The sequence below is a fragment of the Aethalodelphis obliquidens genome, unplaced genomic scaffold, assembly GCF_003676395.1.
Source record: "Aethalodelphis obliquidens isolate GAN/ISIS:26980383/991018 unplaced genomic scaffold, ASM367639v1 scaffold40, whole genome shotgun sequence".
Taxonomy (NCBI): Eukaryota; Metazoa; Chordata; class Mammalia; order Artiodactyla; family Delphinidae; genus Aethalodelphis; species Aethalodelphis obliquidens.
Window position 1 is genome coordinate 936,213 of NW_020837984.1, and position 22,563 is coordinate 958,775.

Consider the following 22,563-nt stretch of genomic DNA (forward strand, 5'->3'; position numbering starts at 1 on the left):
TAAGTGATTAAGAGGCTTGGCCAGGACTAGAAAGCCAGGTCTTGGGAATCCTAGTCAAGTGCTTCTTCCAAGACCCTGCATTTTGCCACCTTGCTGTCAGTGTTTTGAATTGCAGTAGAGGGGCTTTAGAAAGTGCTCTACATCTTGGATGTGGAGAAATATCTTCGAATCCTGGGCCTGGCTTTAGAAAGCTCAAGGTTGACACTGGATGCATTAAAAAACCCAGCGGTGTGGATGGAAGGAGTGGGGTTGTTCCGAGTTGAGCAGTTAGCTAGACTCTGGGTTTGTTTTAACTTTAGCCCTGAACAGGATGCAGTTGCTTAAATTACAAGTGCCCTGGGGACTAAAGTAAACCTGTGGTGGAGGCCCATCTCTTCAGGGCAGATTGGAATCCCTTAGGAATGAAATTACCTTCTTCAGTGAGTATGGCTGCAAGGTTACACACTTGAAACGCTAAATTTGTAATTTGTTGTCTGCCTGTAGTTACTGAGAAAGGGGATGGGTGGGTGGGTGGGTAACTAGGGTCAGTTATTTCCCAAGAACACATTTTGATCACTGTTATTGTCTATGTAGAGGATTTTGTTTTTGGTTGAGGCTGGTGGGAGAAGTTAGGGAGGAGAGTTTTAAATTTTTGAAGAACTCAAGTTTAAAGGCTTTGTTTTACAAATCACAGTAGGATTTCAGGGTGATTTCTTTTCTCTCCTCATTGGTTCCTGAAGTCATCCAGGTCAGGGATCCTGGAGGTGTTTACCTGTGTACCTTTCTCCACAATGCCTTGCAAGTCGGTGCTCCCGTAAAGCTTGCATTGAGTTACTGTTATAGGGCCGGTGTTATCCCGGAAAACCGCCGTTTAACGTCTCGTACTGGCAGCGGCAGGTCGGCTGAGAATATCCTTCCGTGAGCCTGAACTTAACACGCTCCCCCCCGCCCCCCTCGCTGTGGCCTTGCCCAACGCCCAGGGGGACTTTTACTTTGACCCGCTGGCACGGCCGGGCCGCCTCCGCGTGGTCGGTGCCAGCGCGGTGAGGACGCTGAGCGCCCAGGTGCGCGGCCCGCATGGCTGCGTGAGCTCCTGAAGCTAAATAGTGGAGGAGCCGCCCCGGCCGGGGACCTGCGGGGCGCCTTACCCTACAGGGCCGCCTCCTTTTCATGAGATAGTAATCGGAGACTTTTCCGTTACGTGAGGCTCTCAACAAAAGATTGTAATTCCAGCAGCTTTGTTTGGGAAGGTACCACCGCGGCAGGCGCGTCCTGGGCCCGACCCGGGGGTCGGCGGCCCCGCGGCGGCCGTTGGGTGGGGGCCGCGGCCGGCCGGCCTCCCCCGCGCCCCTTGTGGTACAGCCTGCGTTTCCTCTACAATGCGGTTATGCTAATCAGGTGACATCACCGCCCAGCGCACGGCGAGTGGCTCCCGATTAAATTACAAACCGGCGGCCGCCAAGGGCAGCCGGGAGGAGGTGTGTGCGCTGTGCCCGCGAGCTCCCGGGCTCGGCGACCGAGGCGTGTTTAGGATTGGCCATATTTTTAAAAAATTTTAAGTAGGACTTGCGCCTCCCTCCCTCCGCCCTCCCGCCCCTCCTTGGTAATTTATTTCAAGCCTAGAGCCAAGGGCCACAAAAGGAAGGAAAGCCACAAGGAATTAGATGCGTGAGTGGCCGGGCTAAGGTGGACTCTCCTGCGGCCAACTTCCTATCAGATCTGCCTGCTGGACTTTCACACCGGGATGGGGCTTGCCTAAGGTCCAGCCCTTTTAGCCGGGGCCGGGAGCCAAGCGTTGCGGAAGCTGCTGCGTGTTGGATGGGGGTAGGAGGGGGCTGGAGCGGGATTTCCACCGTGCAGCCCGCCGGGGCGTTACTCTGGGCATAATGGAATTGCAGAGGACGGCTAGCATCTCCGGGCCGCTGTCGCCGGCTTACACGGGGCAGGTGCCTTACAACTACAACCAGCTGGAAGGGAGATTCAAGCAGCTACAAGGTAAACTCCCGTCTCAAAGGCCGGGCCTGCCCGGGGGCCGTGCTGCCTCCAGTGGTTCTGAGGGTTTATTTGTGCCATATGGTACGTGACCCTAATGAAGACCGGCGGCCGCGCGCCCGGCCCCAAAGCCTCTGGTTGGCTGCGAGCACCCCATTCACTACTTAAAGGAGACAGTTTCTCACTCTTCACTCCAGAAAAGCCACCATTTGGAGTCTCTATCTCCAGTTTCCCTTGGGCTCTCTTGGTTGTCAGGTATCTGCTGCCCACTGCACACACATTTTCTCTCTTTTTAGCTGTCTTTGCATTTTAGTAGATCAATGATAATAGACCTATTAGTATGCAAGTATTTGATTCCGGGTCGCCTCCGTCTCCCAGCACCCAGCCTTTTACCTCTGGGAAGCCTAAAGGTGTAAAGTGCACTGCTGGACACCCTGTAGAACAATAGCAAAGGGAAGGAGGGAGTGGTCTTTTTGTTCCTAAGCCTTGGGTAAATTACAGTTTTGATTCCGAAGCTTCGTTTTAACCCTTTTGATGTATTGTGTTGGGATAGAGCCTTGCCATCAATTTAGTGAGCTGTGTAATTTATAATGAAAACCAGTTATTGTCATTCCAGTGCTATTGGGTTAGATTAGTTGGATCAATTACAGGTTTCTTGGAGTCTGTATTAATCTCAAACAGTTGAACGAATCTAATATTTTTATGGAGAGCAGTGTGTGGGGTGATGGGCCTGCAGCCTGCGGCGGAAGTGGCCCCTGCAGCCCCCTTCCCTTGGCTGTCCCTGCCCAGCCAGCAAGCCTGGCCGGTGGTGTCTTGGAGCTTATACACGAAAAAGGATTTGTAACTGAAAACAGAACTCCTTCCGTTAGGAAGCCCCTGGAATCGGTAATAGGCTGGGAATGATTCTAGTGCTGTGAAAAAGTAGCCTTTGCAGACGGTGTATGTTTCTTATTTTAACTCTTCTTGGTGCCACAAATGTGGATCCTGGGAGGAGGAGGAGGAAGGAAGGAAGCAGCTCAGTCTTAGAATGTTTTTACTGGGGAGACGGGGAGGCTATATTTCATTCACAGGTTTATTTGTCTTGTGAAATAGTTGACAGTAATGACACTTTTCTGGAAAACAAGAGGCAGAACAGGACATGATTTTAAACATTTGCTAGGCTGTGCTGCATTCCTCGGGCAGTTAGCTAAGAGGAAGCTCCATTCTCTCTAGGGAATGGTTGTGTGTCTTTGCTTCATCCCTCTTGAGCTCTTCGAAGGTAGAATTTGCTTTTATGGAAAACTTAGGGGGGCCCAGAGCTGGTGGCGGGGTGGGGACTTGAAGATGGTAAATAGAGGAGTGGGGTGTGTCCATTATCTTCTGGGTGTGTGGTCAAAGGCCCACAGTTTGAGGTTTGAGGTTCTGAGAATTCAGAATGCACCTCTTCTTCAAATGACCCAGGCTCCTCACTTCATTGTATCATACTGCCAAGGAGAAAGCACCAAGGAGGATCCTTGATCTGAAAACCTATTACTGAGGTCCAGTCAGCCCCCTCCTGTAGTATCAGAAGAAATGAAAACCAAGGAGAAAATACCAGAAGGTGTGGGGAGCAGTGTGCCCACAGGCCCACCCATAACAAAAGGCTGTTACTCTGAAAGGTTTGAGGACGGTTGTAAAACTGCTCACTGAGGAGGGTGGAGCTTACACACAGGAAATGTCTTAAACTGTCCTCTCTGGAAAAGTAAAATTTAAATTAAAAAAAATCACCGCGTGCCTTTGATATTTTACCTCGTGTTTCCCAAGGAAATTCCTTCAAAAGGAGTGAGCTCCACATTTTTGTGTGGTGATTTTCTTAAATGACCTTTGTCCCCTAATTTGGTTGCAGATAACTTTCTTATTTCTAAATATTGCGGTTTAGAAGTTGCACAAGTTTAGTGTTGGTATTTCTTCTATAACAGAAAACCACCCGTGTTGGGGAACTGAGCCAGGGTGAATTAACTCTCAAGTATGGTAGATCCCAGGAGAATTACAAACAGTTGGCATCATCCTTAGTTACACATGGAATTGATTGCATTTTAAAAAACTTGAGGAATATTTTTGATAAAACCTTTTCCCATCCCCACCTACCCGCGACCCCCGTCTGGTATTTGTTACTTACTGTTCAGTATTTGTAGTGCTTCCAGTCATCACATCTTTGATAACATATAGATTCTGTCTGCTGATTTAATTTCGTACATGCCTACTAAGCTGCCTTTTTCCTCTTTTTAATCCTTCCTAGTACTTATAACCCAATACTGGCAAACGACACCTCTGAATCTGTATCGATTTTTTTTTAGTGCCTCTAATATGAACTTATTTATTTAGCGTCTACACCTTAGAGTCTGAGAGTACTGTGATTTTGTAGGAGATGTTTCTGCAGTTTTCTTGGTTTCAAATATTTTCACCCTGGATCCTAAAAATCTCAGGAGGGGGCAGAGTTTTAATGTTCTACTTGAGGGAAATACAATGTTAAAGTGAGTCTGGTCTTTTCGATAAAATAGTTTATAGAGATTTACCAGTAAGTAAATAAGTGTGATTAGAAACAAAACCTCACTGAGGGGCTTGAGGGGCTTAAGGGGCCGAGGTGCAGCGTGATGTCTTTCACACTGATGCTCCTGGTGTAAGAGATAGGACCTTCCACCTCTGATGGCTTCAGACGTTAACCACTGACGCCCAGCACACACCTGACAGGCACACACCTGACAGGCATATCCACTGCGCGCTCGAGATCTCCTTCGAATTTCACCTGCAAGATTAAGTTACCACCTTCCTCAGAATCTGTTCGTGTATCTTACAGTTAGATTTGTTGTTTTGTTTTTCTTTTTTAAATAAGAGAGGACTGCTGAAACACAACAAAACTCAACCTCACATGTTTTTAAAAAATGTGCTTGTAGTAACGGAGAAGTTCATGATGATACCTTTTCTCCAGTTTCACCTCAGCCAGCTCCACCCCTTATCAGACGGTACTCCTGCCCCTCCTCTACTCAGAGGCTGTTGTGCCTGCCTCTTGCGTAAATTAAATTCCAGGCTCCTTGGCCTGGCATTCAGGACCCTCCCCCAAATGGCCCCAGACACGAAATTCCTATTCCAGCTCTTTACATTCCAACCAAATAAATCTTCCAGGTGGGCAGGGCTGCAGCTCCTCATGAAACCCAGCCCTGGGTTTTTCCTTCATTGTCTACCTCATGCCTCAAAAGCTCTGCCCTTCCATTTCACCAATAGAAATCCTTCCTACAATTTTTTTTTTTTTTTGTGGTACGTGGGCCTCTCACTGTTGTGGCCTCTCCCGTTGCGGAGCACAGGCTCCGGACGTGCAGGCTCAGCGGCCATGGCTCACGGGCCCAGCCGCTCCGCGGCATGTGGGATCTTCCCGGACCGGGGCACGAACCCGTGTCCCCTGCATCGGCAGGTGGACTCTCAACCACTGCGCCACCAGGGAAGCCCCCAACAATTTTTTTTTAAGACTGTGCTTACATTCCATTATTCCAGAAAGCTTCTCCTTGTCTCCTCCGTTGGGTAGTGGGAAAAAGATTTCATGGAGTGCTCACCATGCACCAGACGTGTTAGTGGGAGCTTTGTCTGTATCTCATCTTGTGTTCATAGCACACTTAGGAGATTTTTTTGTTAATTGAAGTATAATTGATGTACAATATACGTTACAGGTGAACAATATAGTGATTCACAGTTTCAAAGGTTATACTCCATTTATAACTACTATAAAATATTGGCTTATTTCCTGTGTTTTACAGTACATCCTTGTAGCTTATTTTACATATAGTAGTTTGTACCTCTTAATCCCTTGCCCCTATATTGCCCCCCCCCCCCCGAGGTTTTAAAGATGAAACGGTAGAGAGTCAAATAGCTTGTTTCAGGTCCCAGGCACTGTGTTGAGCTCAGGCTGAACATTGTTGTTTTTGAACTTTCTCCTCCAAGACTTCTAGATATTAATATTATTTTATTTCTGCAAAAAAGAGAGAGAAGGTGACCTTGTGAAATGCCAGCCCCAACCTGCTTCTCTCTTCTTCCTACCTGCCCCCTCACAGCACTGATTCTGTCAGTTCTGGCAGTGGAGTTATAATGAAGACAGAAGTTATAATGAAGACAGAAGTTATAATGAAGACAGAATCTAGTTGAAATACACCAACATGAACTTTCTCTGCCTTCTTTGCAGCCTGACCCTGACATCCAGCACCTGGTGTTTCTGGAGAAGGTGCTTTCTCTTAGCTGTTCTGGCTCAGTTCTGGAATCATGGAGTCACCTGTCTTCACTGGGACATAGAAGGAGACTAAAGATTTTCAGGCTGTGGGAATGTGTTACACTCAAGTTTATTACGTGCTCTCTCAGGGTTGCCTCCTTGAATTTCTTCATTTTTTTGGTTTTGATTTCTAAACTGTTAGGGAAAGAATTTTGCTGGTTTTATACCCACAGATCATGGGGAAAATGCATTCTTAAGTGTTTAAAAAGAACTTTCCAGTTTGTTATGGTACCTAGATGTTTGTCTTATGTAATTTCATAAACCACAGAGAGAGAAGATTGCTGGGTTTACACCTGCTTGTCATGAAGAAAACTTTAAGTTCTTAGATATAAAGTAATAGCCTTTAAATATTTCCCACTGTGGCAGTGAAAAGAGTTGGTGACAAATGATAACCCTGGTTTTCTTGGGGTGGCCAAGATTTATAAGAACATTTTCTGGGTTCTGGTCTGGATACCTGCCAATGCTGTACTATGATACTATAGATTTTTCTAAGCGCAGATAACTTTGTGGGATAAGTCACCGATTTAAAAAAAAACTCTTTTCACCAGTTTACCACAGTTTCAGCTCAAAATTTAGAACTTCCAAGCAGATTTGTGAATTAGAATCTTTTTTGAGTGATGTACTACTATTAATTATTATTATTAATATTTATAACACTTAACTTGAATACGTACCATCTTGCTTAATTAACTACATGAGATTAGCCAGAGTACCCAGCATGGGAGCCAGTACTCAGTAGGTTCTAAATAAGTGGGCATTTCCTTGGTACTAATAATAATCCTGTGGAGTATTCTCTTCCTTTTTATAAAGAAATAGATCATTGGATTAAGATCAACCAGTATGAGGCTTCCTCTCCAGAATCCAGGTTTTCTGACTCCAAACTTGATCTTCTCCTATAGGACCACAAAGTGTAGGTTAGGTATGAGCCATCATACCCCTTACCCAGATATCATGAATACATTCTGGCGGCATGGAAAATTAACGAGCGCAGAACTGCTCAGATTTCTGGACATGCGGTGCCCTCAGTGTTTGGTGGTCTAGGAGCACCGACAGTCAAGGGAACACTGATTCTTTTAGCTTAAGTCCAATGTTTGTCTGGGATGACTGTAAAAAGGACAGTCAAAGGAGACTGGAGACCAGTTAGGAAGGAGAGGAGGGAGATAGTTACTCCGTTTGAGCAAAAGATACCACTTAACAGTAGTGAAAGAATGGGACTCTAAACCGTCCTGGCTACTGAGGAAGCTTTCTAGATGATTGTGTTCCCAATTTTCATCTCTTCTCATGCCTTGGGCCTAGAAAGGGGTCTGTTCACAGCCCCACTGCTGCCTCCTGTGTGTTAGTCTCTCTCCGTGGTTTCCTAATGCCCCCCTCCCCCGCATGCAGCTGCCCCAGCCTCCCTAAATGCAGGCTCTGATAAGAGATCTCCCTGCAAAAACTTGGGATTTGACTCCAGCTGACCTGCCCACCTCCAGCTCCTGCTATCCCTTACTCCACGGTACTCAGAGTCCCTAAACCTACCCTGCATTTTCCTGCTCTCCTGTTTTCTTCCCCCTGGGAATTATTTCTTGTGTCAGGATCTTTTTTTTTTTTTTTTTTTTGAGGTTCAGTTCAGATGCCACTTAATTCAAGGGAGAGGTGATCAGAATCTCTGCTTGGATTCTTTTCCTTTAAGATTTAAAGTTTAAGCCCTTGGTCAATCTCCTGTGATTTTCACATCCTGCCTTTGGTTAGAGTTTGAGTATCTGCCTCTCTGCTTTCCTTACATTTCACAAAGTCTGGGAGCATAAAGACAAAAATCTGATACAGCCTGTCTTACCCATAGAAGTCACTAAGCATTTATTAAGGAGTAAATGAATGAAGTAGTATTATGGAATACTTTGTTTCAGTGGTTCTCAGAATGAGGTTCCTAGACCAGTAGCAGCATCCTGACCTGGGAACTTGCTCTAAGTGTAAATTCTCGGGCGCTGCTTCTGACCTACTGAATCAGAAACTCTCCGGGTGAGGCCTAGCCACAGGTTTTTAACTAGCATGCCTGGTGACTGTGATGTACACTCAAGTTTGAGAAACGCTCCCTTATTGGATCATTTGTACCCTCTTTGCAATTTAGGGGTGGGAGGATTTGGGAAGAACAGATTGCATGAATTGCTCCCAGATAGGAGCAGATATTGTATCTGATTTCTTACTGAAGAATGAAGAGATAGGGAAAAGTATGTTTTAGAACAAAATTGTGTAGTAGTGGAAAAGGTATTTAGCCAGTCAGGAATGAGCTCTACCCTGCTAAACTAGAGGAGCCATTTAACATCTGCAGGCCTCAGCCAACTCCTGACTGCCAAATGGGGTCAATAATCTGTCAGAGCTTCAAGTTTCCAGTGAACCAGAGCTTCACAGCCATTCATCCGTTCCTACTGGAATCATACTTGTGCATATTATCAAAAATATGCCAGGTAGATCCCAGCCATTTTTAGATCTTAGTGCCTCTTCTCCCTTTTGCCTGACAAGTTTCTATCAACTCTTAGAAGCCCCAGCCATGAAAAACTAATGACAGGGGGAAATAAATGATGGGGGCGTCGTAAAGCCTTCCTCTGACTTCAGTATTCTTTGCTTGATTGGCTTACTTAAAAATCTGGCAGTTGTTTGTATATCATGGGTGCAAAGGACTTGGCATTCAAAAGCTCAGTAGTTGGTTACTAATCTAGGCTATTTTAAAGCGAGAGGACTCCTAAGAAATAAAATGATAAAAGTGTTTTAAGCAGTATAGGACATGCTTTCTTGTCCTCTTTGTTTATTAACACATATTTATTGGTCGCCTGCTTTTCAGTAAGCAAGCTGTCCTCTGGTTAGGAAGTGTGTGAGTAAGCGTGGCTCCGCTATGCTGCCGAGCTGACTGATGAGTAGAAGCAAGTGGAGAAATAAACTTGTTCCAGGTGGGGACCCAGGTAGGGGAACTGAAGCAGGGCCAGGGTGGCCGGAGCTTAGAGTCCAGAGTGAGGAAGTGTCGGTAGGAGGGGTACTAGAAGAGAGAGTAAACAAAGGCCAGAGGATGCATAGTCCTGTAAATCAAGTTAAGGAGTTGGGAAGGCAGTGGGAGGCTACTGAAGGATTTTAAGTATGGGAGTGACTTGTTCTGATTTTTTTCTCCTTAAGGAAGGGCCAGTCTGATTCCTGAGTATAATGATTGTTTTGGAAGGTGGGTGCTGGTCAAGAGAAGAGGCAGGAGACCACTTAGGAGGCTGTTGCATTTGTTGTGATGAAAAACAGAAACAGCATAAGCTCCTTGAATTCGGAACTGCAAGGTACTTAGAAGCTTATTACTCAGTGTGGTCTGTAGATGACCTGGGAGTTTGTTAGAAATGCAGAATCTCAGGCTCGCCCCGAACCCACTAAGTCATAACTTCCTTTTAGCAAGATCCCCAAGTGGTTTGTATGCACAGACAAGTCTAAGAAGTGCTGCCTTGGAAATAATCTCTGCCTGCTCCCCTACCCCTTGAGCCGAGAAGGAAATAGTCCTAAAGAGGCTATGACCTTTCTGAGGTTTAACGTTTGTGTTTCATATAGAGTCTGCTTTAAAGGAAGGAGGGGTGTGTGTGTGTGTGTGTGTGTGTGTGTGTGTGTGTGTGTGTGTGTGTGAAGTAAACTGGATCATTTTAACTGTAAAAATAATATAGTATCCAAATGAGTAATAGTTAATTAAAGAAAGTTTAGCGTTACCCTAGGAGATTACAAGGGCTTTAAAGCATGTTTGGTTAATTCCTAGCTTTATAAATCTTTGTAGAGTTTGGCTAGGATTCTCTTACTTGCTAATCCTGCAGTTCTAGAAATTTGTGAAGTTAAAAAAACACAGTTTCTTTTCATCTATCCATTTGGTATTAATGGAGAATTACAAAAATACTCTGGGCTACTTTCTCTTAAGTTCTTCCAGAATTTCAACATGGTGTCCTGGGAAGTAGAGGCTTATTAAGTCCATACTTGCTTCGTGACTTAAACCTTTGATATACTTTTAAACTATTTTTTAAAGCAAAAATACCCCCTCCTCCCCACACTCCATCTTACTAAAATGATCCTAATTAAATGAATGTTGGTGTTCTTGCAGTTGGTTAGACTTCAGTCCGGTTTCATATATATCAAACTTACCCAGCAAGTGCCTTCAGGTTTTGGTGTTAAAGCTGGATTTGAAATACATTAAATATCTGTTACTTGATAAGCGCTCATTTCCTGTGAGTCTGCAGGTGAAGCTTTAAAATTACTGGTTATTGATTAGGTAGGGGAGGAAAAGCACCTGCTGAAACTTGTTGGCCAGAATTTTTGGCCCCTTAGAAGAAAGAAAAGGGGTGGGGAGATAAGTGACTTCTGTTCTGACTGGCATCAGTCCAGAACCTTTCTGACAGGGGAAGGGGTGTGGGTAATGAAAGCAGTAGTATTCAGATGGTGTTCTTTCAAAGGCAAGGTTGAAGGTTATTAATAGACAAGAATTAAATTTCTAGCTGTTCTTTGTATTACTCCAACATTTTTTATATTTATTATTTCACAGCTGTATCAGGTCATCTGCAGAATAAATAAAAATGAAAGAATAATTCATGTAAAATCCCGCAGTCCCCACAAATCTTAACTCTCTGATAGTTCTTGTTTATATACAGTTTAACAGTGTTATAGTCATTATATAGATTCAGTTTTGTCTTGGCATGTTGTTTTTATTTTTCACTTAACGTTATATGACAAACATTTCACATGTGGTTATTTTCTGTGCCTCTTGTCAAATGGCTTTCCAGATCCGGGCAATTTATTTACCAACCTGAACCTGCTGTCTCTTCTGTGGGATGGGGGTAATACAACTTCTGTGTAATAAGATTGTTGGAAGAGTAAGCGAGATTCTCCGTGGAAATTGTTCCGCACATGGTGGGCCCTCAGTAGTCAACAGCAGCCTTTATTGTTACAGGTCCTGGTTAAAAGGCAAAGCAGTACCCTGCGGCGGCAAGTCTTTTGAACTTGAGTTGAATGCCTCAACCGCGCCCCCGCCCCCGAAACCTGTTCTGGGTGTGGCTTCCTTCAGCATGTGTAGAAGAGCGTTGAGTTTGCCTGAAAATGCACCCAGCCGAAAACACCCCCTTTTATGTTGCGCTTTAGAAAGTACACAGGGTTGGCAGCAGTCACTTGAGCCTGGTGACTTTTGATGTTGGTTGAGGACACAGTGGTGGTGCCTCTCCCAAGTTCACAAAAAGCGTGCGGAGCACTTAGTGCTGCAGCCACAGCGTCCAGCACGTCGTCAGAAGAGACTACTGTAGCCAGACTCACATTAGCTGCCCTCTGTAGAATGCCTCTACTGTGTTTGCTTTTGAAAGGCCTCTCTTAGCCTTTCTCTCTCTCTCTCTCCCCCAACCTTGTTTTCAAGAGGCACAGGACCTTTGAGTAGCAAATCCAGTAATCGCACACAGTAGCATGGAGACACAGGCTGGCCTATATTCGGTCTCACAAAGGCCTTGTGAACGAGCTGGCCTTAAAGTCTTTTTTTAATGCTTAAATGATGCAGGTGGAGAGTTAATCTGAGGATCACTGAGGCACGCTTCATTCATGAAGAATGTGAGCAAAACATAAAAGGTCCGGAGGCTCTGTTCTTCTCTGGTGGCAAGGAAATTACATAGGCTGTGTCATTATTTGGGTGAATTTTACCCTCCCCCCCTGCTGAGAGTGCAGTTGTGTTGGAATTTTGAAGTGAGAGCTGTGGGTTTAAGCACGACTAGTTGCAGGAGTGGGGTGTGTGTGTGTGTGTGTGTGTGTGTGTGTGTGTGTTGCCTGAAATCCTTATACAAACCATAGACATTATTTTGGCCACACTGACAAGCAAATGGTGGTTATCCCTTGGAATGTGGCCTTGGCATTTTGAATTAGGTTTGTTTTTTAAAGAGAAACTTTGAAGGTCTGGTTTAAAGTGGATAGAGCCTTTGAAAATCTGCCTAGTCTGTTTGAACTGTTAAGTGCCAGTGAGTTTCTGTAGATTGCTAGCTTGATTGTATAGTAGTTGAGAGGTGAATACAAGTCTAGTGCAAAGTGTGTTTCTGGTGCTTGAAAACGGTGCCCTGATTTCTATTGAGGAAGACATTTATTCCTACAGAGGTTTAAACGACTTGCTATCAAAAAAATTCAGTCTTGCAGTGGTAGAAGGAGATTGTGTATTATCTGCGAACAACTGCCAAGCAGATGAAATCCCAGCTGCACAGAGTTTGTGGTGGAGAGTGGGTGGCAGTGACCAGGGGAGCAGGGAAGCAGCAGGCGGTCGTGAGAAGGGCTGTATTCAGAATTAGGATATTTTATCTCTCATTTTAGAAACTCAACGGTGGTGGAAAGTTCATGGGCTGTGGATTCATATAAGCCAGCATTCAAATCCTGGCTCCACCATTGACCTCACTGAGCCCCATTTTCTTCATCTGTATGAACTGGGAAGGATAAATAGCCCTTGGGGAGTGGTTGGGAAGCTTAAATTCGTATGTTGTATAAATAGGGTGACCAACTCATCCTGGTTTGACAGAGACTTCCCCAGTTTAGCACTGGTTGTCCCACATCCAGGGAATCTCCCAGATTCTAGGAGAGAGAGAATCTCTCTTAGAGTACCAGGCAAGCTGGGCGCTAGGTCACCCTAATTATATATGAAAGCACCTGTTACTGTGTATAGAGGACGGAGATGATGTCTGTATGTGTTAGTTCACCCCTGCATTCCTTCCTAGTGCTTGGCACATAAATAAAAGTCTCATAAATAAAGGAGTGTATGAATGAATGAGTAAAGTAGTGAAGGCAGTAGTAACACATACAGAGTTGTTTTAAGGTGACTTAGCGCCTCTTCTTCCTTGTTGGCTCTCATTCCCTGAGAAGAGGTGGCCTCACCAGCCACATGGTAAATAATGTGCTGAATGAAAGAATGAATCACTCATGATAATGATTTTGGCTTTATGATGTGGCTAAACTTTAACTTCAGGAAGAGCTTATCTGAGTCTGTCTCCTTTTTTGATAACATGAAATTTTGATAGGACCTTAGGGACCTCCCTCATGTAGTCCCTGTACCCTACAGGGCACTGGGGAATTGACTTCACTTTGGTGGAAAGGAGAGGAGAGGGGAGCCCACGGCATTACGGTACTTGCAGAGAGAGGAACCGGTCCTTGGAAGTTAATTAGGCCCGGGTTGTCTCTTCATTTTTGTTGCTTTTCTTTTTCCTTTGAGTGGGTGGGCAAGAGTAGTTGGACCAGGAGAAAAGTTTAAGGGTGACACTAGGACATAGCTAAAGAGGTAAAAGTGTACCCCGTGAAACTGCAATCCATTCTTCTAGGTGTGGTAGCCATTCAGAGCTTTATATTGTGTGGCTGTGAATGAAATGAATGAGATTTCTCTAATGTGAATATGCGTTTACTCAGAGTGATGCCGCATGAGTGATGCTTTTCTGGAAGCCAGGCAGTTAATAGTACTCTGAGCAAATAAAGGCACAGCCTCAGAAGTTTAGATACCAGCTAAATGTGCAAGCTTGGTCTTTTAAACTGAAGAAACAGCCATGGAGAAAACTAATTTTGGCTCAAGAACTACTACTTACCAGCCCTCAGTGCCTTACAGTCTCCAACCCCAACACCCGCCCCCCCCCCCCCCCCCCCGCTTTAAAAAAAAATCTCTGGGTTTCCTCTGCAAATGTATATGATTTCAATTTTGAGACGGGAGGTTATTTTTTCGCTTGAAACACAAGGAAACAGTTTTTTAAAGTCATACTCATTCCGCAGTGGGCTTGACTGTAGCTGGACTTGACTAGGCGTTCTTGGCCACGGAACCACATGCACTGTTTATCAGGGTAGTAAATTCTGATGGCTTTTGGGGAAGGGAGAGGGTTGGAGTTGAGGGAGGGGCACTAGAGCTGGGCCAGATCTGGCGCTGGCTGTCTCTGTGAGGGTTTGCCCCTGGCGTGCTGGGGGGTCAGATGGGAGGGCGGACCCAGATGTTCATCTCAGCCATTGTCATCCAGGGATTCTGAAATGACCTTTCTTACCTCGTTTTCCTACGAGCTCATAATTGTCTGCACACATAAGTTGTGTCCTGGGTCCTGGCTCCCTCTCTGTTTGATCAGGAGCCGCTCTTCTGCTCAGTGCTTTTTTGGGAGAGTGAAGCGAGGCCCAGGTCATTCTGTGATGCAGCAGTTGATTTGGGATCTTCTGTCTTTGTTCCCCCTCCCCCAGTGGGAATTCACACTGTAACTCATCTTCTAAGGTTCCCTGCCTTAAAAACCCACAAACAAAACTCCTATTGGAGTAGGAGCCCTGATCATTGGAATAATGAATGGTGTTACTCAACCCCTGTTGAACATTCTGCCTGACGGAGGGCCTCTGTCTGTAGCTCTTTGCTAGGCACTGGGATACAGTTTCTTTACCTGCCTCAAGAAGCTCACAAACAAGTCAAGAGACAGGAAAACAGTTTTTGTAATAGGATTTGGATGGGTATATATGAGGCGGGGGGCTGCTTTATACACCTGCACAGTGAAGAACGCCGGCCCTCGCCTCTCTTCCTGGTTTGCTGTGACAGTCGGTTACATCATGATTCGTGAAAAATACAAATTCATGATCGATTCTAAGAAGTTTTTGTTGGGGAAACAAATGGCGAGGCTGTGGTTGTGCTCAGGTACACTCAGCTGGTATGGTGTTCACTGAGGAAGGAAGCAGAGACCTTTCAATAACAATAGACAACGTTTATTCTTCAGTACCCGACTCTGTGCCATTTATTAGATGCATTACCTCACTGCATACTCGGGAGAATGCTAGAGATGGGCACAGATCTGTTTACAGATGAGGAAACTAAGCCTTGGAGAGATGAAGCAACTTGCTCAGTGGCAGGCAGCTAGTAAGCGGTGGGCCGGGCCTGGCAGTCGCGCCTGGCTGTGTTCACCAAGCCCTGCTCCACGCTGCCTCTCCTAGATGCTTATCTTCCTGGGAGGATCTAGGTGTGGCTGGGTGTGGAGGGAGCAGTTGGACCACATCTGCTAGCAGCAGCCTGCGCAGTGTCTTGTCTGCTTTGAAGCATCTCCCTCAGCCCTAGCTCCTCAGAAAGCATCCTCCCCTCTGGGGGTGAGATTTATGATGTGGTTTCCTTCCTCCTCCCTCTGGAGGTCAGCTCTTCTCCCCCAGGGTCAGAAAGCCCCTTGGTTGCTGGTAGCCGGCCCTGCTGGAGTTGCTGCCCGCCCTGTGTTCAGGGTAGGTCATGCTTGTGTCACCACGCGGTAAGCCGGGGGTGCTGTGAGGGCCGGATCAATGCGGTCTGGTTTGGAATTGCAGGTCACACCCTTTCCACCACACTGCTCAGGAAGCTACTGATGCCTGTGTGTAAAAGTGAAACCACAAGCTGCTTTCTCTTGCCCTGAGCGTGACTTTTAAAAAAGTTTTTGTGGGCTTTCCAGCCTGAGCTCTAGGTATAAGTCAGGTACCTTCACCTACATATGATTTATCCACTCAGTAGCCCTGTGAGGTAGGTGGTATAACGTCTGCTCTGTGGATTGAGAAACCTGAGGATCAGAAAGGTGAAGTAAGGTGGCAAGGTTCTTAGCCAGCATGTGACAAAATGGGTGACTTTGTGAAACTCTGCAGCAGGGAGGGGCCTTTTTCAACACTTCTTTGAACTTAGAGCATGTGCTTTTTCTAAATAGGTGGAGGCATGTAGTGTACGTGTCTGTCAGCACATGTGTGGATTGCGTTGATTTTAATTTTTGTTTTGAATTTTGTTTAAAACGTGTATTTAATTATTCTTATTTGACGTCTAGCCAAATTCACAGGTGTTTAAAAGTGTACCATCTAGGGACTTCCCTGGTGATGCAGTGGTTAAGAGTCTGCCTGGCAATGCAGAGGACACAGGTTCAAGCCCTGGTCTAGGAAGATCCCACATGCCGCGGAGCAACTAAGCCCGTGAGCCACAACTACTGACTGAGCCTGCGCACCTAGAGCCCGTGCTCCACAACAAAGAGAAGCCACCGCAATGAGAAGCCCGTGCACCACAAGGAAGAGTGGATCCCGCTCACCGCAACTAGAGAAAGCCCGTGTGCAGCAACAAAAACCCAACACAGCCAAAAATCAATGTTAATTAATTAAAAAAAAAAAAGTGTACCATCTAACCTAGCAACAAATTGAATACACGGCTTGAAAATGGAAGGCTCACCAATAGGTTTCTCACGTGCCAATTTCTGATAAGACTGTTGGTATTGCTGAGGAAATCCTTCCATTAAAAACAATGCAGTCTGCTTATTTGCTTATCTTTGATATTGCAAGGGGCATAATATTGTGGGGATGGGTAACGTATCTGCGTACCTTAAAGGACAGAGCAGACGTTCACCCACATGTAGATACAGTGTTTGGTAAATGCAGTTAGGCTATTTGGGGGATGTTGAGCCATGTAATAGCCTAAATTCAGGTGATTTTGAGCCTTGGCATATCAGGATCCTTTGGAACGTAGTTAACAGACATGGATATAGATCCACTGCTAATACTGTGAGGGCGCTGGATCCCAAATTGTTGGAGATATGAAATACCTGCAGCCAAGCATCTCTTTTTTTTTTTTTTTTTTTTTTGCTGTACGCGGGCCTCGCACTGTCGTGGCCTCTCCCATTGTGGAGCACAGGCTCCGGACGCGCAGGCTCAGCAGCCATGGCTCACGGGCCCAGCCGCTCCGCGGCATGTGGGATCTTCCCGGACCAGGGTATGAACCCGTGTCCCCTGCATCGGCAGGCGGACTCTCAACCACTGTGCCACCAGGGAAGCCCCGAGCATCTCTTGATGCAGTGATGTGGTGGTGACTCAGTGACAGCCAGACTGCTCGGCTTCTAGGTACCAACGACTCATTTGAACGTGCCCTCAAGCCTCTGAACCAAAAGGAGAGGGAAAATGTGCTTACCTACATTTGGAGAACTGGGTCCCGACACACCTCTGCTTAGGCCATCATGAAAACCTTGTCTTTTTTCCTTTATCCTGGGTGAGACAGGAATTAACCTGTAGCACAAAAGAAACATGTTTGGGTGGGTGCTTAGGGCAGCCTCTAGAATCTGCTTCAGTTTAGTTTATGGCAGCACAGTTAGAGGGAAAGGTGGGTACGGTGATGGTCTGTGTTAATTCCTGTCATCACCCAGATCTGTCTCTTACTTCTGCTGCTCCCGTGGCTCAAGTAATGACTTAAAGCTACAACGTTGATGGGAGGTGTACGTAGGCCCAGTTTCTTCACTGTTGGTTCTAGTTTCTTCACTTTGGTGATAAATATTGTTATCTAGAACTTGTCTTCAAAACTCAACTGTCGGGGGACTTCCTTGGTGGCGCAGTGGTTAAGAATCCACCTACCTGCCAGTGCAGGGGACATGGGTTCGAGCCCCGGTCCGGGAAGATCCCACATGCCGTGGAGCAACTAAGCCCATGCGCCACAACTACTGAGTCTGCGTTCTAGAGCCCGTGAGCCACAACTACTGAGCCTGTGCACCACAACTACTGAAGCCCGCATGCCTAGAGCCCATGCTCCGCAACAAGACAAGCCACCGCAATGAGAAGCCCGCGCACCACAACGAAGAGTAGCCCCCGCTTGCTGAAACTAGAGAAAGCCCATGCGCAGCAATGAAGACTCAACACAACCAAAAATAAATAAATTTTTAAAAACTCAACTGTCAAAAAATCTGGAAGTCAGTTGCTTATAATATGCTGTAGTTGATTTCCCAGTTCATATTGGCTGTTGGACTAGAATAGCCTGCACCTCCTCAGTAATGAAGAATAAGTGCTGTGGGTGAAGGCAGGGTATGTGTTTAGAATATCTTCATAGCTCTAAGATCTCTAAAGGAGCCATCAAATGTGTCCACCCATGCAGTCGTTCAACAAGCACAGGTGAGCAAGTTGCAATGCTAATAAGCACATCAGAAACACAGAGGTGTAACAGGCAGCCACTGTCTGAAGTTACATTCTAAGAGAGAATACTAGGTAGAAAGTGGCAGGTGTTCTAAGACATGCACATAACATTCCTGGGTTGTGGGATGTGAGAGAGGCTTTTTGGAGGAGTTGACATTTGAGCTGCAACTTTAATAAGTGTGACCAGGATTAGGTAATGAGATGGTGGGTGCCTGGGGGTGGGGATGGGATATGACCAGAGGGGGCTGCTGAACCGTGAGGGACGCTGGGGGAACGGCTAGACTTTGGCTAGGATATGATGTATATTTTTTCCCTTCCATTTCAATTATTAATGCTTATTATTATTAGTTGGGGTTTTTGCCTCCTTTTTGTTAGCCAGCATTCAGCTAGTGTTGGCATAGGTACAGGGAGTCAGGTGCTGAGCAGCTGATGTTGGTGAAATGACCTTGCACAAGCACCTTGTATATCACTTCTGTTACCTGTTACGAAGGGTTTTTAGATCATCATTGGTTGCAGATTTAAGGACCTCTTCAAATAAATGCATGGAGGGTACTACTGGCCATCTTCGGTAACTTTCATTTCACCAAACGCTTCTATGAGATTCTGCTGGGTAGATGCCCACTGCTAAAAAAAATGGCTCCTCTGTTCTCTGGGCTCACAGAACCAGTCCTGCGGTGGAACTAACAGGCTAGCAAGGAGAGGGAAAGCAAAAGAGAAGCATGTCCTCATGCAAACAGAGAAGGAAAGTAGGTCCCTCCTTAAACTCTAGCCCAGAAGTGGTAGTGGCTGTAATAGTAATACAGCTGAAACTTCTTGATACTTAACCCTGGGCCAGTGCTGTTCTAATGCTCCTCACAACATCCCTGTGAAATAAGAATTATTTCCATTGTGGAGGTGAGGAAACTGAGATACAAGGGATGCTTTGCCCAAGAACACATAGCTAGTAAGTGGTAGAGTCTTGGATCCCAACCCAGGCAGGCTGCTTCTGGACTCTGAATCCTTAACCACTTTGCTGTGCTGCCTCTCAAGAGTATTTCCCACAGGATGATGGCGGCCTGGGTGTTTGTAGATCTTGGATTAGCATTTTGTTAGGACCTGGGAAACCTTGGTTTGGTGAAAGCCATTGCCGAGAAGTGGAAATTCCTGGTCCTATTCCAACTGTAATGGATTTGTTGACTTTTGCTCTTAATTGGCAGCCGTGGTGAGGGGCAGCATGGTAGATGCGATGTGAAATTCAAGCCTTGCTTAATCTTGGAAGGCTTTGTTTCCTTTTCTTTGATGGTAGTTTACTTTGGCAATTCTGGCAGAATAAGGGACTGAACTGACAGTGCAGACCCTGATTTTTTTCCCCAGTGGTACAAGTTATTTGTCACCGTATCGTAAACTCACCATTTCTGTTCTCGCAGTATTGAGTTTTTTGTTGTTTAGATATTTTGGTTTTGGTAGTGGTGTTTTTGTTTGTATTTGCCTGGTATCTTGCTAGTGTATAAAATTATCTGTAAAGGAACTTTGAGAATGTGGAATGAAGGGGACCAGCCCTGAAGTAGAATTTTGGAGTTAGAAGTCTGATCTTGACTCCTTGGTACAGGCTATACAGAAGGCAACCCTGGAGCAATTTTCAACAGCGATGGCATTACCTAGGAGCATGGAGTTGAGCCCAAACCCACCTTTTAAGTTCACATTGCTGGAATTTGCTGATTTTTCTTGACTTTAAACATTTTCAGCTGCTGGAGCATTTGCTGCTGTATTTAGGCCAAGTTGCCTTTTGTTCTGTGATATCCAACGTGTGAATAAAGTAGATAATCCGTGTTCCTGGTTCGGCTGCTGCCAAGAACATGTGAAGACTTCCAGCTGCTATTCAAATTTTTTTCCAGGCCACCTTTTGAGTTTACCCGTGGCAGATAGATAGAAAAATAGGTTTTAAGAGGGGCACCTGTTCATCCTTACTTGTTGTTATACCCTAAAAAACACAAGCTTGAGTTTGTTTGCCATCTATTGTGTGGTGAATTTGGCATCAGAGAAGCAAGTAATTTATGTTTGTTTATATCCCATCTCGTTCGAGAAATGATTTAATTTGGCATAGGCAAGTGTCTCCTGACGGTTTTGTGTGCATGTGTGTGTGTTGTGCTTGTGTGTGTGATGATAATTCTGCTGCGGCAGAGTCTGGAATCACAAGACTCGTCATGGGATCGTTGGGTTGGTGAACTCTAGCTTTGTTCTCTCCCTGGGCGCCTCTATCTAGAGAAATGTGAATGTCTTTCATCTTTCTTGGGAAGGTCTGACATTATTAGACTGAAAGGTGCCATGTCACTGCTACGTGTTTTCCCCAAGAAATTTTCTGTAGAGGGTACTGTAGAAGAACCTTCCTTCATGGTGAGTGTGTATGTTGTAAACTCCCATTCTGATCTCTTTTGAGAGTAAAGCTTTTTTTATGATTTTTATAGTTCGACTGATCTCTTTCACCTTCTCTTTGAGCTGCAGTGTACTTAAAATGTAGAAGGAGCTTGCAGTCAGAATGAATTTTCATAGCTTCCATTCAGCATGGGGTGCCTCACAGCTATAAGAATGTCACCCAGAGGGAGAGAATACAGGATTATCAGTTACCATTTTTTGAGATTGATTCTGTGGAGTTGACAGCCAGTGTGTTTGTGATTGTGATTGTGTTTGTGATATTATATGCTGTATGGGTAGACCATATCATATTATCACAAACCAGAGTTTCTGAAAACACCTAACCCGCCATCTTTCACGTTTCACACGGAGGGTCTGTAGCACCCAAGGAGGGTTGCTGCTTCTCTTTACAGTAGGAACAGCACGGTAGACAGGAAACTACTGCTCTCTTAATACCAACACTCTGGATGGAGCAGATCCTCACTGGCTGGGTCACATCAGGGGAGTTGAGGGCTGCTGCCCAGTTCTGCTTTTGAATTGGGAACACGTATCTGCTGTGTGGGGTTCTGAAAACGCACCTTTGTGAGTCTCTCTAACTCCTGACTGTTGACCTTTGGGTGTAGATAGAGTGTCAGTCTGGGAGGATTGATGAGAATGTCGGGACCATTTCTGGCCACTGCATGGAGACTTAATGACTGTATTGTGTGTTAGAGCTTTTGAGAAAATACAATGTGACAGAGATCCTAAAACTGGAAAAGTAAATAGCCTCAAGCAGTTTAACTGTATTTAGTTTGGAAACAGGTTATAAACCCAAAGCTCTGCTGAACGAATGATAGTTTCTTTCTTCTTTCCGGGCCGGAGTAAAAGCTGCTGGCGAGACCTGCTCTCTGGTGTCGCTAGGACAAGCCTGTGTGACCTTCTTCATGTCAATAATTAACAGTGGAATATTTTCATTTACGTGACGGCCATATATGAAAGTGGTTTCCAGGCTGGTTCTGACAGCCTCTGGCCCAAGGGGAAAGGAAGCTAATGCTGAAAAAATTGCAGGCTTCCCCCTAGAATATCCTCTTCATGGCAATGATGGCTGCAAGGCTTCTTTTCTTTGAAGTAAAAACCCAGCGTGTGAAGGTTATTCTGGGGTGACTTTATTGTTACATAAGGAGTAGATTTTTGTCTCTTGCTGGTGTGCTGAGTGGTGGAGGTTAAAGGTAGAACTTTGTGTGGAACTAAAAGGCACCTGAAACTTTTAGAAAACCGGCAACATCTGGAGGCTTCTGGCCCACTTTGGCTGGGCACTTTTCACTTTTAAGGCCTACACTGGCTCTTCACAGCCTATTTCTTGAATACGCACAGAGCAGATTCATCCACATTATTGGGAAAGCAATTTGAAGCACAGGCCTGGTCAGTTGGGAAGATCAATATTATTGCCATCAGCTGCTTATTTGTGTGTTTGTGTGGAGGGGAGAGATTATAATCCCAGTGTCGTCAGATTTCTCTTTGAACAGACAAACTTCCCTCCCTCACGGTTTCTTGACAGAATGAGAAATTTGCTGCCAGTAACTAGTTAATTCTGAAAGAATTTGGGTTCCTACCGTGCAGTTCTTAAATGATGATCCAAGTGCAGGATGTAGAGCAAAAAGAGTTGTCCTTTGTCATTAAGTGCTTCTCCTTCATAATTCATAACCTTCTAAATATTCTTAGTATTGGGGAGGAAGGGATGCTCAGAGCTGAGAATTCTCAGTAAGGTCTTCAGTGAGACACAAGATGGTGACTGTCCAGCTTGCCCAGGATGTGGTCATCCTTTGATGCCAACAGAATTTGGTGTTGCTCCCCAGGGAACCGTACTGGCACTGAGCTGCCACAGCCTCTGCGCCCCCACAGTTACTCCTGCTCAGCTGGAAGCCAGCGTTCATGCGTTGGTTTCTTTGCCTTTTTAAAAAAAATTTTATTTGCCCTGGGACCACTTGGAGGCTTTTCAGGAATTTTCCTGGGGGCACAGCCCCACCGTTTAGGAGAACTGTCCAAGGCCTGAGCTCATAACA

At 45.4% G+C, this 22,563-nt stretch overlaps 1 protein-coding gene across 5 annotated transcripts in view; it reads left to right on the forward strand.

The window, feature by feature from the left end:
• The window catches only part of SPTBN1 (spectrin beta, non-erythrocytic 1), a 196,685-nt gene that overhangs the window by 83,307 nt on the left and 90,815 nt on the right, over window positions 1-22,563 (forward strand). Inside the window, exon 1 of one of the 5 annotated variants that reach the window (XM_027131678.1) lies at window positions 985-1,974. The exons of 3 other annotated variants lie outside the window; for them this stretch is intronic. In XM_027131678.1, coding sequence (XP_026987479.1) covers window positions 1,866-1,974 — 109 coding nt within the window. In that variant the 5' untranslated portion in view covers window positions 985-1,865. Of the gene's footprint in view, window positions 1-984; window positions 1,975-22,563 lie in introns of those variants that run through there. One more of the 5 variants, XM_027131676.1, reaches the window with a different exon arrangement.